General features: G+C 30.4%; 1 protein-coding gene across 3 annotated transcripts in view; it reads right to left on the minus strand.

Annotated features, from left to right (window-relative positions):
- Nucleotides 1–16,542, minus strand: part of Cad96Cb (protocadherin Fat 4-like Cad96Ca) — a 194,479-nt gene that overhangs the window by 79,706 nt on the left and 98,231 nt on the right. For all 3 annotated transcript variants that reach the window (XM_067045825.1, XM_067045823.1, XM_067045824.1), the window contains one exon: nucleotides 15,875–15,986. In XM_067045825.1, coding sequence (XP_066901926.1) covers nucleotides 15,875–15,929 — 55 coding nt within the window. In that variant the 5' untranslated portion in view covers nucleotides 15,930–15,986. The remainder of the gene's footprint in view (nucleotides 1–15,874; nucleotides 15,987–16,542) is intronic.

Raw genomic sequence — 16,542 nt, forward strand, 5'->3', positions numbered from 1 at the left:
CCGTTCTTCATATCAAACAACAGATTTTTGCCCAAAAATGATAGGTAAAGGGTTGGGATATTATAAGACTACTTTAATTTTATTGTAAAATATAATTTTACTGTGCCCATATTCCACTATAAAAAATAAAACAAAATAATAATAAATAGCATGCTGATTCAACAGTTTATGATAAACTAGTCTATAATTTTTATTACTGAGGTGGGACCTGCCACAGGAGCATTTAATATTTAACTTCACTTTTATTTATAAACAGACTAACAATAAAAATAAAAATTTCATCCTAATACTTTTTTTTTTTAATAAGTTTAATTTTTATCCAAGTAATATTCAGTGGGAACTTCAAATATTATGCAGGGAGTCATCTGTATGTTAATAAAAATATAATATAACTTAATAGTATGCGTTTAACATACTTCATGCTACTTTTAACTCAATATTAGTTCGAATGGGAAATGGATATTCAACTATCAGTATCAATTGTTCTATGGGTTATTTTGTAATGTAGAAACAAGAACACTAAATAAAATTTTTATTACAATGATAATAAAATATTAATATATTTATATAAAATCCTAATTGGGATCTGACTGAGGGTAAAAAATAAAAAATAGTAAAACCAGTAATATAAATAAATCCCAACAAATCTCATAATTTAAAAATAACGGTACAATATGGTCTTCTTATGTAGTTTTATTTTCTAGATAAATTATGACTAGAATATAAATTTCACATTAAACTTTCGTTTTATTCCTTCGTTCTGTTTTTATACCTTTCAGTTGCAAGTTGTAGTTTCTAATTTTTAGTGACATTCATTATATATTTTTTTAAGCAAATAAAATCTGAATTGGTATATACATCATATCAATTAATGAAGAGCTTTCTTATTCCATTAAAAAAAAAAGTAACATTTAATGCATGAAAGTGCTACGTTTTCTCTTGCTTATTTTTATATTTTATTATTTACTATTACTTAAATAAAAAACAAAACAATTAAACCTGAGGTCTGTTGTTCTTTTATGCAACGTTTTATAGAATATTTTCTTATTTTATACATTGAGAGCCTTTAGTCAATAAAGATTTTAAAAATATTAAATCTTAAGAAAATATGTATAATTAAAAGTATTAGATTTTTTGTAATATTAATTAAATATAAAAATTTATTTATTTTTTAATATTCACTAACATGTAAGTTGGAATGGCCACAAAATTTTAATAACATTTATCACCCAGTGTTATTTGGCGCCCTACAAATATTCAACTGCATCATAAAGAAACATTACTTAATTAAGAATTCACTAAAAGACTCATGAATTAATTTTTAAATTCGTGGGGTAATTTCGTAATATAATTGGTTACGACAGAACATTCCACCATTTTGGCCCTGGCCCGTCATCAGAATGATTCACACTGCCCTTAGGCAGTATCCCGCATTAGTAAACATTATTCCGGCCTACTTCGCTCGTGTTGCCGAATCGTAATAAACTCATACCTCTCCATGAGGCATCGTATATTGAAGTAACTCAGGCCAACAAATATATTTATATAAATTATAATAAAAATGATGGTTTTTTTTTAATCTTAGGCATCCTTGTTACTAATTCATGTAACCATCATCCAACATATTTTCAGTTCTATAAGTGAGTGCTCATTTTTTCAAAGTTTGACTTTAAATAACTACAAAAAGTGTTACTAAGAAGCTTACGTAGCTTACGTAGTAGGGAGTTCCCTCCACATCAGAACAAGTTTGAAGTTTTCCATTTCCAGGAAATTATTTTAACTATTTAATCACAAAAATATGTTAAATCTTGCCTGAGATTTATATTTTGCAATGTCAGTCAAGAATCTGGGACGTGGAACATAATTGAGTAAATTAGTTGAAAAAAAAAAGATAGTGCAATTAGAATAATTCGCAGTTTCACCAGCGAAACATGACAGTAGGATAACATGAGACCCAGATAAAACAGCATTGGTATAACATGTATCCAAAAATAAGCATAATTTTGATTCTGGAAATATTATTATTAAACTTCAAAGAAAAATGTTGGAAGCTATTTATATATGTTAATTTCGAATCAGATACATAAATTTGAACCAGCATTATGCTGAAATTTTAAGCAAAATTAATTTGTGATTATAATGTTTTTATGTAAGATAAATATATACTTAAATTTGATAGGTTTTTTTAAATAATAATAATAATAATAAGAAATAAATAAACTAGAATAATCTTGAAAAAGTAATAAGGATATGGCAAACCAGAAATGTTGAGGAAGGTTAAACAATGTATTCTTAATAAACTGATAGAGTGTAATAGACATTCTAATCTGAATAATTATAATAAGTGTAGGTAATTTAACACATTATGATCAAAATTAATTTATTATTGTATATTATTCTCTAATTTATAGGTTATTGACTAATGATAAAATTCGACAAAGGCATAATTACCTGCAAGAGTTTGATAACCAATGTATTGTAAATAATGATTTAGAATGTGTTTAAAACTAATTCAGAATGATTGGAATGTAATTTAAATTGTTAGTTAATAGATCCACGAGAATGGGCGAAAAGATCGAAACGTAGGAGTTGCAAGAAAATAATAAGTGTAAGACTATATAGATAGTTTTATTTTAACTAATGATAGTCACTTCGGACGGTTTGTAGATGTGGGAGTTAAACGTCCACCTCGTAACTGCAGCGGTGCTCGTTCGAATCCGGCCTGGCGGGTCGACATTTATTTCTGTGGTGGTCCCACGAAATGAAAACTTGACCCCTCACAATGGTTAGGATAGGTTGATCACCTCTAGATAACCCCTCACTCGTGATGAATAAGAGAGGGACATTAAAAAAAAAAGAGGAGTCGGTTCACATCTTCTCACAATACAAATTTTCAATTACCCCATCTATTGTTTTTATAGGGTTTTGTGGAATAAACTACTGATTAGGCCTTAAACATTAGAATACTTTCACGGATAAATATGACCAAAGCAAAATATATAAAATTAGAATCGGGAGTTAAAGAAGCCCTCCAGATATATATTACCTCATCACTCGAAGACATTGTAAATTTGTTAACAGTTATTCAGTATTATATTGTAAAAAAAAAAAAAAAAAATGTAAATTATTAACTACAGTTTATTTCTTTACTAATTTTTAAAGATGAACATACACGCACATGATTGCAATGTTTAAGTTTGAAAAAACAATTATTCAAATTGAATATGTTATTGATTTTATTTGTAGGGTTTACTGTGATAATTTCGCAAAAACTCTTAGTCCTCTATCTTTACAAATAGCCGAGATATGTGCTCAAGGATTGCGTTTATCTTAAATGATAGTGCGAAATTGTTTATAATCTGACAAATGGTATCTCGCCTCGTCTAACAACATATGATAGACTACTGATGATCTGAATACTGAATAATTAGCTATTTCCCTCTTTAATAATTACTAGATAATTTCCAATTTTCCGCTCATCTATCAATTATTCAGATTAGAACTTTCTCTTCCCTCGAGGTATTAGTTCAGGTTTTCTATCAATGAAGAACTCATACTCATCTCTTTATTTCCTTTTTTTTTTTTTTAATTTATAGCAGTTTATTCTCATAATGCCCGATTGTTTCCCTCTTGGAAAACATCTCTTCATGATTAGACTAAGAGATAATTTAAATTTTATTCTAGAGTAGATGTTTTATAACACCTTTAAATTTTATGAACCCTAAATATTTCTCCTTAAAAATAGGGTAATCGTAAAATAAATTTTTATTTCCATTTCATTTCGAAATATGCTGTGATTAACTTTACAGGCACAAGTATATCCAAGATTTTGTAGTACGCAGGTAGCAATTTATTTATTTAGTTGTTAGCTCTAACGCCAAGGGCCATAGGTAAAGTTACGTTGAAATTTATTATTATATTTTTTATTTTGAAATATATTATTATATTTTTTATTTTGAAATATATTATTGTATTTTTTATTTAGAAATATATTATTGTATTTTTTATTTAACAGGTGCTTATTGTATTTTTTATTTAACAGGTGCAGGCGTATAAAGCATTTATTATTTAGCATACATTATCTAGCAGTTATTGCTAGATGTATTCCAGACTTAGGGAGCTTTCGCCAAACCGCTGTATTCTTAGAGGCTTATACGTCGTTTACTCTTATATCTGCTGCTGATACCATATGATATACCTCTTACTCATTTTCAATTTTGTTGACTTTTTTTTTGAGTAGATCTTTCTAGCAAACCTTTAATTTTTTTGTCACGAAATATAATGATTATATTTTTTTCTAATTCTCTATTAATTCGTACGGTTCAGGATCACTCTGCTGATTCTAAAGGGTCTCGGATCAAACGGCGATGTATAATGTAAAAAAATAAATAAATGATTCTCCTTCTATTGAAGCCAGTGTCACGAGAGAAACGTCTTCTTCGAAATCGGAACGTTTCTTAATGTATATTTGATCCGAAAATGCGATTGAAATGGTCCAAGGAAGAAGCCAGATCTGTAAAGAATCATTTAGAGCCCGGCGATTGGACTCGGGTAAGCTTTGTTATCCCGGTCACTATTAACCCATATAGCTCGCCGCTCTTCTCACGGTGACAGGCAACTCCTTCGGGTGTCCAATCCGGGGATTTAGTGCGAATCCTTAATGTCTGTCATCACCTTTAAGGATGGCATTCTGGGGAAAGTCAACAATACCGATTCATCAGTTTCTATAGAAAATGTGAGGAAATTGATACCGATTTTAGATCCAGAAGATAGCATTGAAAAAAAAAAATTACAACCAACATAATGCAGGTGATTGAACTTTCATAAAATATGTTATGCTCTCTGATGATTATTTGATTCATCTACAGCAACAAATGACTTCATCGACGAACTTTCAACTTTCAAGTTGGCACAAATGATCCCTGGATCGAATTAAAATAATGTTTCGTCAAAACCAGAACAATCGTAAGGCCTTAAATATATCATAATCTCTCTTGGGATCCTAAGAGACCACTTTAGAGCTGATGTTGGTGTTTGAAACCGATCTCGAGTAAATTACAGGTATTGAGAGGTCAAGGTGTACCTTTTGTTTTCGGAGGTCTTATTGTAATTTGTGTTGCGTGTGAGGTCCTACCCAATGACCCGCCAAGACATGCTGATAGCAAGGAAAGATAAAAATAAGTACTTAGGCTCAAGTCACGGGTAATAGAGAAAGGATCAAGGGCACTTGGTGACTAACCTAGAATTTTTTGATATTATTCTTTGGAATATTCTGAAGACATTATTGAGGTGGTGAAAGGAATAAAGGTGTAAGTCATTATAATGTCGTATTGAGAAATAAGCTGTATTTTTCTTTTTTATATCTTTATTACAATTTACAACTGTACATAATAATATATTCAGTAAATTTGATGTTTTTTTATAATGAAGTGATACAGGCGTGTGCACAAACTACCCATTGGTAGCACTCTACATTAGATGGTCACGTGACCATCTTCTTTTTAGGCGCCTCAGAGGATTGTCAGGAATGGAAGAGGAAGCAAGATTAGAAACTAGTGGGTTTGGATGGTTAGAGAGTTCACGATGGAAGTAACAATATCTGGTTCGGCCAGATCGGTTACATATAGAATATAAAGGTCTTTATATATGATTTTATTTGTGATAAAGTAAGGAGCATTGAGGATAAGATGTATTATTAAATGTAATATAAAACGACCAGCGAAATACATTAATTATGATTAACCGAAATAAATTTCGGTATCAACCCGAAAAATCTCTCAGAAAATTTCATTAAAATCGGCACATTTTACTTGAAAACAAATTTAACCACATATAGACAAAAAGACAGACACGGAACAAAATTTTTTCCTGGATGTTTAAAAAGTGAAAATTTTTGATTCTGAGGATATGTATATTTTATTTCCTTTATGAATACAAATATTTGGTATTGAGGATGCAAAATTCTGTAATTGATCAGATAAAATATATTTTAGTATAAACGGCTTCATTTCAAGTTTATTTTTACTTTTTCCGAAGTAGTTTAATAAAAAATTAAATTATTTTAGGAATATTTTGGGGCTAAATTGAGATTCAATAATTTCCCTGCCAAATGGTATACAGTGTAAGACAAACTCTAAAAATTAATTTTCTTATCTTTGTTTATTATTTAGTGTTTTTCATGAGCTTTCATCTTAGAACCCTATAGTTACTTTTATGGAGTATTTTTGCGGGTTTATAAAAAGTGTTCGTAACACAGTACTATGTTATCTTATTTTGATCAATTAATGAAATTATATTCTGTATATATGTTCTTTCTGATTTACGTAAATGAGGAGAAAACTGATATAAAAGAATTAGAAACTCCTAAAGTGGTTGAAATTCGGTTGATAAAAACTATCATAATATTTTTATAAAGAACATTTAATCTTTATCATATAGAAAATATATCCTATATAAAAATAAATTCCTATTTTTAGAGTTCAAGAACAAATTAATTTGTTCTGCAGTCGTGGGGTAGAAAGAAAGTTTACAAGGCTACTTACTATCCCAAATAGTAGCCAGTTTCTCAAGAAAAATTATTTCATCTCGTTTCGTTTGATAAAATGAGCAATGGAAGCGAATTCATTTAATTTTTATTTCCATATCGAACAAGTGGTTACAAAAAAACAAGTCACGTTTTCCTTGTTACTATAAAATTACCGAAAGGTTCGAGTAACGGAGTGTAATCTGAATTTCGAACATGACTGCTCGTGATAGAATGTTAACTGTTTACACTTGGTGTGACTGTTGTTAAGTAACGAACGCAGGTATTACTGATTTGTTTGGCAAGTCGCCACTATCCAACGGTAGGCGGGAATCGTGGATTGACTCATCAACATCTCTCAATTATACCGTTTGTATTCAAACCATCATCAGTCCGCATGTAACTAGATTGTAATAGATTGCAACGTTCAAAATTAAAGATGAGTGTAACATTATATAGTTTTTTGTTACTACTTGTAATTTTTATCTCTGCCATGCCTGGTCACAATGCTTGGGTTTCATGGGATGTAACAATTCATAGGCTGAAAGGTAGAATACTTTTAGCTTTTACCTGATTATAAAAGTTAGTACAGTGTTCTTCATGATGCTGGCGATATCTTGTTTTGAAATGTTAGTATTTTTTCGGATTCGTACAGGATGCACACCACAATTCACTACTGTACAGTAATAATAGCTTCAGTAATATTTTTGTTAAATTCCTTTTAAGGTAAGGGTCAGAATGGTCTTGAATGTTTCCTTGGTGGTCTATCTAAGACCTTTGATTTATTACAAGAAGTCTCACATAAACTTCAGTTAACACTTTATCCAATCTGACTCCAACCCTAATGCTAATGCCTGTAACTATAAGGATATAACCAGTCTTCACGCACCCTTGGCCTGACTATTGACGAGTATCCTCGAGGCTAGTAACCGGAAAATTGGGGAAGTTTAGGATCAGCCGACTGGCAGCGGTTTTTTCTTCTTGCCGGGGTAACCATGCCTGAAATCTCCATCGGGTAGGTCTTAGTTCCTTAACCACAAGATAATATTGATATTAGAATCAAAGTGAAAATTCAAAATGCTAAGGATATTAAGAGCTATAGTGAACTATAGAAGCCATCTACAGCGGATATTTTCGGATGGTTCTAATGTACAAGATACATACCTCTAGTGGACAATTATAAAGTCATGGATGTTTGGCTTTTGGGAATTCGTTGTGGATGTTAATGCTTGTGTTAAAGAGTTCATCTTCTGAATCTGCCTGTTTGAAACTTCTGGACTTATTGGGATGTTTATAAACTTCATTCATAGCGATTCTTTTAACGAAATGCTTCCCCGTAATCATATAGCCAAAATTTTCAGATAAATTAAAATATTGCTTGCTTGCTGGGGTTTATTGTTCTTAGGTATTCTTCCTAGGCCCGAAGGAGTCATTCCTCAGGTTGCCAACCTATTCTGATTAGAGAGAGAAGACTTAGCCCGTCTTCCGCCACATAATAAATGTCAAACCCCTGGTTCGAACATCAAAATAAAAATTTGAATTGGCTCATCACACATAAATAATTAATAAAAGAATACTGCATTAATAAGCATTTGGTTAATACCAATGATTTATTTTAAAAAATCTACAAATTTTTGGATTGGTTTATTCAATTCCTTAAACTGGAATTCAGCGCTCTCACTCATCCTCCACTAGCTGTTAATACCAATGACGCGGTTGAGACAGAAGCACCGGGATCTTGCGGAGTCCTGTTCTTCCACAAGTAAGGAGATGAGCTCTGAGTTCCCCAGGCTGAATTTAAATATTGTAAATAGGAATGGTTGTTTTTAAGATATTATTTTAATTTTAGTTTAAATTTAGTTTTTCCTTCGAATTCCTCTCGTATACAATCCATACAATCCAAAATCCTTCGTAAAATCCTCAATGCTCCTTACTTTGTCACAAATAAAATCATACATAAAGACCTTAATGTTCCCTATGTAACCGATCTAGCTCGAACCAGATATCCCTTCTTCCATTATAAACTCTCTAACCACTCAAACCCCCTAGTTTCTAATCTTGCATCCTCTTCCATTCCTGACAATCCTCCGAGGCGCCTGAAAAGAAGATGCCCACGATACCTACTAATGTAAAATGTCATTAGAGTGCTACCAATGGGTAGTTTCTCTACACGCCTGTAACACTCCAATTTAACTTAAATCAGATTTACTAAATATATTATAATGTACAGTTGTAAATAGCAATAAATAAATATTTTTAAAAAAAATTTAATTTTTATGTTTATTTTATATTTTGTTATTATTTAATTAATATATTTGTAAATATAGTGTAAATGAGCTCTATGATCGTCTATAAATATTAGACACAAGGTAATATTACACAATAAAAAAAAATATAAACTGAAACTGTTACTGAAATCGAATGTCACTGAGCTATTTCCTCAAGTTCTCATTACAAGGTAACAAAAAGTAACAATACCGACAGAGACAAAATCATCTTCCGGATGTAAATAAGTGAGAACCTGTCATTGGAATCATGATACAGTACTTCTGTGATGTCAGTAGCGTGTTACCGCTACTTCCGGCGAAAGCGAAAAGTACATACCGTCCTTGGCTATTTACCGTAATCTGTTATTAAAAGACTAGAAAGTTTTTATGAAGAAAAAAAAGAATTATTTTCAGGTCAATAATATCTGAAGTAATAATCCTTCATAATCTGAGTTTACACAACTCCTCTTGTGTTGTAGATTGCATGATTTAACCATTACATATTGTTGTTATCTGTTAAAAAAAATATATAATAATAATAATGTTAACCCCTACGGCCAATGAAGGGTTATGGATTTAGTATTTTGCAAAGGAGCACTATTTTTAGAACAACGGCTATACAAGGAGGTGATTTTTTCAAGATCATGCTCAACCACCAGATTTTTCCCTAATTAAGGTGCCCACTTTATGATGCTGGGTGGCCCTCAGGAGGGTTCTATCACCAACAGGGTTGACTCACGGCTACAGTGTAACAGAAAATAATAATCTGCCAAGCCGGATTCGAATCTGGATCCTTGGTGTTAGTAGCAGTGCCTTACCACAGTGCCACAACACTCTTTTAAAAACAAAATATGTATATTAAATTATAATATTCATATATTAGAGATATCCACATAAATTAAATTGATTATGGAACTATATCCTGACGAAAATGAAATTTGTTTTCTACATAAAAATTATTAACATGATACATAAAAAAAAAAAAATCAAATAAATATTGAACTCGTGTGAGTTAAGTATATAACTGATATTTTTCAGTAATAGTTTAAATCTAATTTAATTCAAATTTTTATAAAAATAATTGTAGAAAGATGGCCATGGTGGTGGTCAAGAAATAAATAAAAAGAACAGAAAAAACTATTTATTAGTAACCTATTTGTTAATATTTGGTTTTAATAAATAGTTTTTATGCTATTTTAGTACCTTTCTGGGCCAGTAACCCAACCGTATACCCAACTATAACCATCACACAGTTTCAGTTTATAATATTCTAGTATTATAAAATTAATTTACAGTAGCTTTTTGGTTGTGGTGTAGATATCTTTCAAGTCAGTATTAAAGAAGCAATATGAATTTGTTTTAATATATTTTTGTTTTTCGTTTATTTCTGTTTCATTTTTATATAAATAATAAAATTATATATTTATTCTGGCACAAGTCATTTAGCAATATCCTTGCAAAAACGAAAAATTAGCTTTAGTGCGTTGGACTATAAGAAAAATACGAAGAAATCTACTAATAAAATGACAAAAATAATATATTATGAAGTAATTTCTAAAATAATAATTATATACATATAATTATTATTTTATTAAGTTAAGTTCTCAGACCATCATATTTATCTTCTTTATACACAAATATAGGATATGTACTACAAAAAATAATAGATATTTTTAAACGGAAAATCAAAAACAGTCTACTAAGCCTATTATTTCATTAATTAACTAATTTTAAACCATATAAATTATATAACTATGTAATTTATTTCAATTGTAATAAATTAAATTGGAGTAAGATAGTCCAGGTGGCGGTCAACAAAGGTTTCAGAATAGTAAGAAAAAACATTTTATTGTTAACCTACGTTTTGCCCCACTTTTCGGGTCTTTGCCCTGCAAAGTGGGACAAAACATTGGTTAACAATAAATAGTTTTCTTTTATTATTTTGATACCTTTATTTACCACCACCCGGACTATCTCCCTCCAATCTACTTCATACGGTCAACTATCTTATTCCAAAATATAATAAATTAAAATTTCTCGTAATCTTATTTTTATATATTTTATAAACAGAGTATGAAGATGAAAAAAAATATATATTGTTTAAATTATTAGACTATAAGTTTTTTTGTAACTTTTGGATTGCTGCGTTATTTTGTTGGTAAAGCTAAAAATCTCTGCTGTTGAACGAAATAAATTTTGTGAGTGAACTATAATTTGAAAACGTAGGAGTGGTGCGTTGCAGGTAACCTTTGTTTTGGAATCAGCATTAGAAAGGTAACAAGAAAACTGACCTTTCCGATACACGGTAATGAGATACGTTTAATTACTGATACATACGACACTTCGCAAATTATCTGAAGTTGGTATAATACTGAGAGAGCTATAAATTATATCACTGGGAAAAATTTTAATATTTTCGGTTCGAGTCACAATCTAGGAGGTAGGTTTGGATAATGCATAATTGGTGTTTGAAACGTGTAAGTTTGAAAAAATGTGTATAAGTAATAATTTCTGTTTTTTTAAGAATTAGTAGAACATGTGTGAGTACTGAGTAGGTCCTTTTTTCATCGGAAGTGTTTTATATAATAACAATATAATTAGTCTTAAGTAGTTCTCTGTCTGTTTAAGTAAGGAGGAATTGTTGGATTATATAGAAAGCCATATTTTCAAAGAGTAAAAGTTTTATTTGAGTTTTATTTAGTTCAATTTGTCCAAAAATTGAAATTATAGTGTGATTCTAGTAATGTCTGCGTAGTAATTTTTTTCTCGATACTATGAGGTTTTTTTATAAACCTTAATGTGTTATCTAATTAAGGTGCAGCTATAAGAAATATTTTTAGTTAGGCTAGAATATCCAACAAAAAAAATTTGCTCGTTTTTATGATACAAAAAGTGAGTAGCTCCTACCTTTAAGGCTCCTTTCCACGTGACATATATCTGTGGAGCAAGTAATATCCCAACTGTGAGAAAGTATGACAGTGCTTATGTTCACCCTGACAGTAACCTAACCTCGTTAACTTGGTTAAAAATGGATGATTAATACAATGTTTTTTAATTTTAAGGTTTATCGTTTTTATACTATATAAGTTTTAGAGATAAGTTTTTATACTGTGTAAGTTTTTATACTGTGTAAGTTTTCTGTTTCTTTATAACACACCCACTCATTTATCAAGGTTTCGGGGCTCATCCACTATCTTTAAGATGAACTATCTAAAATAACTTACCATCTTATAAAATAGACATATGATTTTAAGCCATACGTATTGCTTATTTTTTTTTTACTTTTCCAGGAGTTTCATAAAGTTTTAGCTTATTTCGGTCCCTATTAGAATATTTAAAAAATATTAGAATTGATACAAAACAAGTTAAATAACTGTATAACTACTGGAAAGGAAAAAATGAAAAAAAAAAGCTTCCATGTAATAAAAAAGCAATAAGGACGCTTAAAAAAAAAGATATCTATTTTATAAGATAGTAAATTATTTCAAATGGCCAATCCTGCAGATAGAGAAGACCCTCGACACTTGGATAAAGGAATATGTGTAAAAGAATTATAAGGAAGGACTTAATTCCAAATAGTACGGCAAATCCTAATAGTACGGCAGTTGTGGCACGACAGCAAATTCCATAGTTTAAAAGATGTTAGTGGATGCGACAGCTGTCACTGTCACTATTGCTTTCTTTATCACCGTCACTGTGGGACCTGATCTTAATGTTAAAAATATGCTATATCCTATCCTAAACAGAAATTACAAACTAAAACCAGAAACAACTGTTCTTATATTTAAAACAAATCTCAGGTCACTGCTGATGTACGGCTGTGAAGTCTGAGGAGCGGCATCCTTTACGAAAAGGAAAAACTACAATCTTTTCAAAATAAAGTCCTAAGAATCGCAGTTAATGCTCCTTGGTTCATAAGAAATAGCCAATTACAGATGAAGTCAATAGAGGATTACATCAATACGGTTCATGAAGTTCCACTCCCAGTTGCCGACAGTTAAAGGAGCAGCGACCTACAACCTGGGAAACCCAACCTCAACCCGAAGACTCTAGGCTTCAGTCTTCGGGTTGAGGTTGGGCTGCAGAACATTCTGTTATAAATTTTAATAAATATAAAATTAATTAATAGTCACACTACCTCTATTTTACTTATTATTATTATTCATTTTATTTATTCATTATTATTTTTTTATTTTTCTGTTTTCTTCTCTCGTCCCTTTTTCTAATTAACTTGTTTCTTTTTACTATTAAAGGGCAATTGTTTGTTTTATTTAAGTTTACTAATACCATTATTTTTTGTTATTAATTTTACTTTCCTCTTTTATTAAGAAGCATTATTGTTATCTATTTATTTTATTGTTTGTTTTTCTTTTAATAAGAACATTGTATATAGTTAGGGGTTTCTTTTGTACGAGACTATACATAACGGTTATATCAACCATGTAAGCCCCACCAGGCCGATCTGGTATAAAATAAAAATAAATAAAATAATGTTAGATAAAATATCTGCTAGATAGGAAAACTGCCACTTAACTTTAAACACCAAGAAGAATATAGTCCCTCACTCAGAAATACGTAATGTCCAGCTATAACAATTTTCAACAACGCAGACACTTCTTATAATCCGAGTATTATGCTAAGCAAATGTTACTCGATTTATCAGCCCTACAATGCGCCTTTTAATTTATTCTAGCAAATACACCTAGAAAAGGCTAAGGAGAAGAGCTGACACATGAGGATGGACCTTGGACCTGGTACAAGAACCGCTATTAATGACTGGTATGGGAGCGGTGGTATTCCAACGATACCTTGCAGCAGATAACAAACCCCACGGTACAGTTAGCCTCCTAGCAGGCCTTGATCTCCTCAACCCTGTCAGAGGAGATATCCTTTCACTATTGATAGGGTCCTCGGGTGTTCCTGGCCACTGCTCTGCCCACCCGGGGTCGCCCGGAGAACGGTACTAGTTCGTGGAAAAAAACGTCAATTGATTGTGTCCATTACAATATATAGTATTATAAATATCGTTTATATCCAGAGGGTTCAAGGATGATTGGTAAATCGGTTCAAGGAAGGATTGAAATTGCGGTTTGATATCTGTTTTAACGCTGCGTAGAATTGAAATAACCCACGAGGTGCAGATATCAGGCATATAATCTTTCGATAGTGATTCGGAAGCCGCTTTCCAAAACTTTGACTTATTTTTTAAATAGTTATAAAATTTTATAATCTGAAATTGCCAGACAAAGATATTTTCGAAAAGCATTAATTCTTCCTCAATCGATCTTCAATTCTTAATCAAAGGAAGAATGTCCGGGTACGGTCAAAGAAAAACTCAAATAGTGATTCAACCATTTATATATAATTTAATGTTTCGCCCAACGTTTCAGGGCTAAAAAAGATACACTTAAATGATGTAAACATAAATGAAAAACGTTTTCTTAAGGAAGACCATATTTCTATTGTTATTGCACGGTCCATCAGCGATCTTCCACTATGATATTAATGATTGTAAAATTTTTACCACACTAATTTTGGTAATCGAGAAAGAAAATTTGATCCTTTTTAAGAGATTTTTTTTTCAACCAATTAAGCTGTCCGAATATTATATTAGATGTACTTATTAATTAGTTAATAAATAGCAATGGAAACCCTTTTTTCAGGAATAATGATCCTCATGTTACCTTATAATTTTGTTGTAAGATAGATATACTTGTAGTATTACTTGAAACTTTGAAAAAAAAAAAAAAATGCAAAATCTATCTTCATATACAAATAATGAGTGACTAGGATTTTTCTAATTCTTATTGAATATAGAGTAACAATAGCTATAACAATATTTCTATTATAAGGAATATACTTTATAACGATTTAACTTAAACTTTTCGGGCATTTATTCAGTTACTGAACCTGTAAATATTAACTAAAATTTCAATTTTTAACAGGATCAGAAAATTCATAAATACGGTTTTCTACAAACTATAAGTGTATGTTTTTTTTTAACTCTCTTAAAACTTTTAATATAAAAAAAATATAAATTTTTTTTCTCAATCGTTTTGAAATGATTAATTTTTCTTTTAATTATTTTCAAAACTTGTTGATGAAGGATTTTGTTTATAATAATTGGAACTTAATAATTAAACTTTAAATATAGTTTATGTTTCTAATGAGGTACAGCATTGTCACACAGCCTTATCAAGAATACATTACTGTCATTCAGGCTTATCTATTGGAAAAAATGTAGGCGCTTGATGAATTCTCGTTCCTGAAATTTTTATATATGTTGGCATTTACTAATACATTATATATAATCCAACAAAAAAAAGATACATATCGCTGCTTCGCAAATTGTCGGATTCTTCTTCGTTGGTAGGAGCAAATATCAAAAAAATAATTGTCAAGTCTAGATTTGTAGAAAAAAAATTCAATTAATTAAAAAAAAGAAGAAATATTTTAAATTTTTGGCTTTAAATTTAATGGAAGGATATTAACATAAATGAATCATACATCTAATTATGTAATTAACTTTGTACTATATACTCGTGACAAACATCAGAAACAGTAAATAATTTTATAAATTTGTTATAAGTTTGTATGACCTAGTAGTAACAGTTTAAGTAAATCGCCAACGTTTTATATTTTATTTATTTATTTTTTTATCTAATAGTTTTAGAAAAAATATTTAATATCTCTACTATACTAAAAATAATATAAAAATTGCAAAATAACATTAATTATCTTTTTATTCAGTTCGATTTATTGTATTTCGCGACCCTAATACCAAAACCATCTAACCATATTTTTAATATAATGAAAACTTTAAATGAATCTTTAAGTTTAATGCACTTTTTATAAGTTTTTTTCATTTTAAGCACAAAAAAATACTTAGAATATTACTATCTGTTTTCAAAGAACGTTTTTGTTTTTTTTAAAACTTTTTATCAAATTTTAAGATTCTCTGAAAAATATATACGGAAAATGTAGAAAGGAGGTTTTTAAATCATAGTAGCAATATATTTATTTTGTATTTGTGAAGATTTACGTAATAAATGTATTGATAAATAAATAAAATATATCTACTCACCCGCTACGGCGGCAATACACAAAAAGAGTAGCTGTAGATTGCGGGGAGTGTTCATGTTCTCTAAGGCTCCCTCGCACGCCCCTTGTCATTGGTCACATCCCCATCGGTCAATCTGAAATAAAAATATATTTTGTTAATTGAGGTTAAAATAATATTTGCATAAATCTATCAACTACTTCCTACTACTTAATAGCATATAAATATAAATAAGGGACAAAATGTCCGCTCCTTTACACGATGACAGTTTTCAGTTATTGCGTCAACTTTCCCTTTACCATGTAGGTAACTGTATGATAGTCGAGTCAGGCCAACATTTACTATCGTGGTACACCTATCGCATTACGTGTTATGCCATTAGTTAACAAGATATGTATCGACACTGAAGCTACTGTCACGTTAACTGCCATCGTGACAGTGAACTTTCGCACCAATTTTACCTTCTGAACTGTAATAGCGATTGAGTGGGAAAACTTTGTCCATAACTCATTCATGAGTTTTAATTAATTTTGTACTAATTGTTCTATTAAAAGATTTTAATCTTATCAACAGTAAACATGGCTGTTTTGGTTTATGTTAAACTCCTTAACCACCCAAACCCACTAGTTTCTAACCTTGTCATCTCTTCCATTCCTGACAATCCTCCGAGGCACCTGAAAAAAAAGATGGCC

Source organism: Halyomorpha halys, unplaced genomic scaffold (assembly GCF_000696795.3).
Source record: "Halyomorpha halys isolate HHAL.00 unplaced genomic scaffold, Hhal_1.1 Scaffold71.1, whole genome shotgun sequence".
NCBI classification, from domain to species: domain Eukaryota; kingdom Metazoa; phylum Arthropoda; class Insecta; order Hemiptera; family Pentatomidae; genus Halyomorpha; species Halyomorpha halys.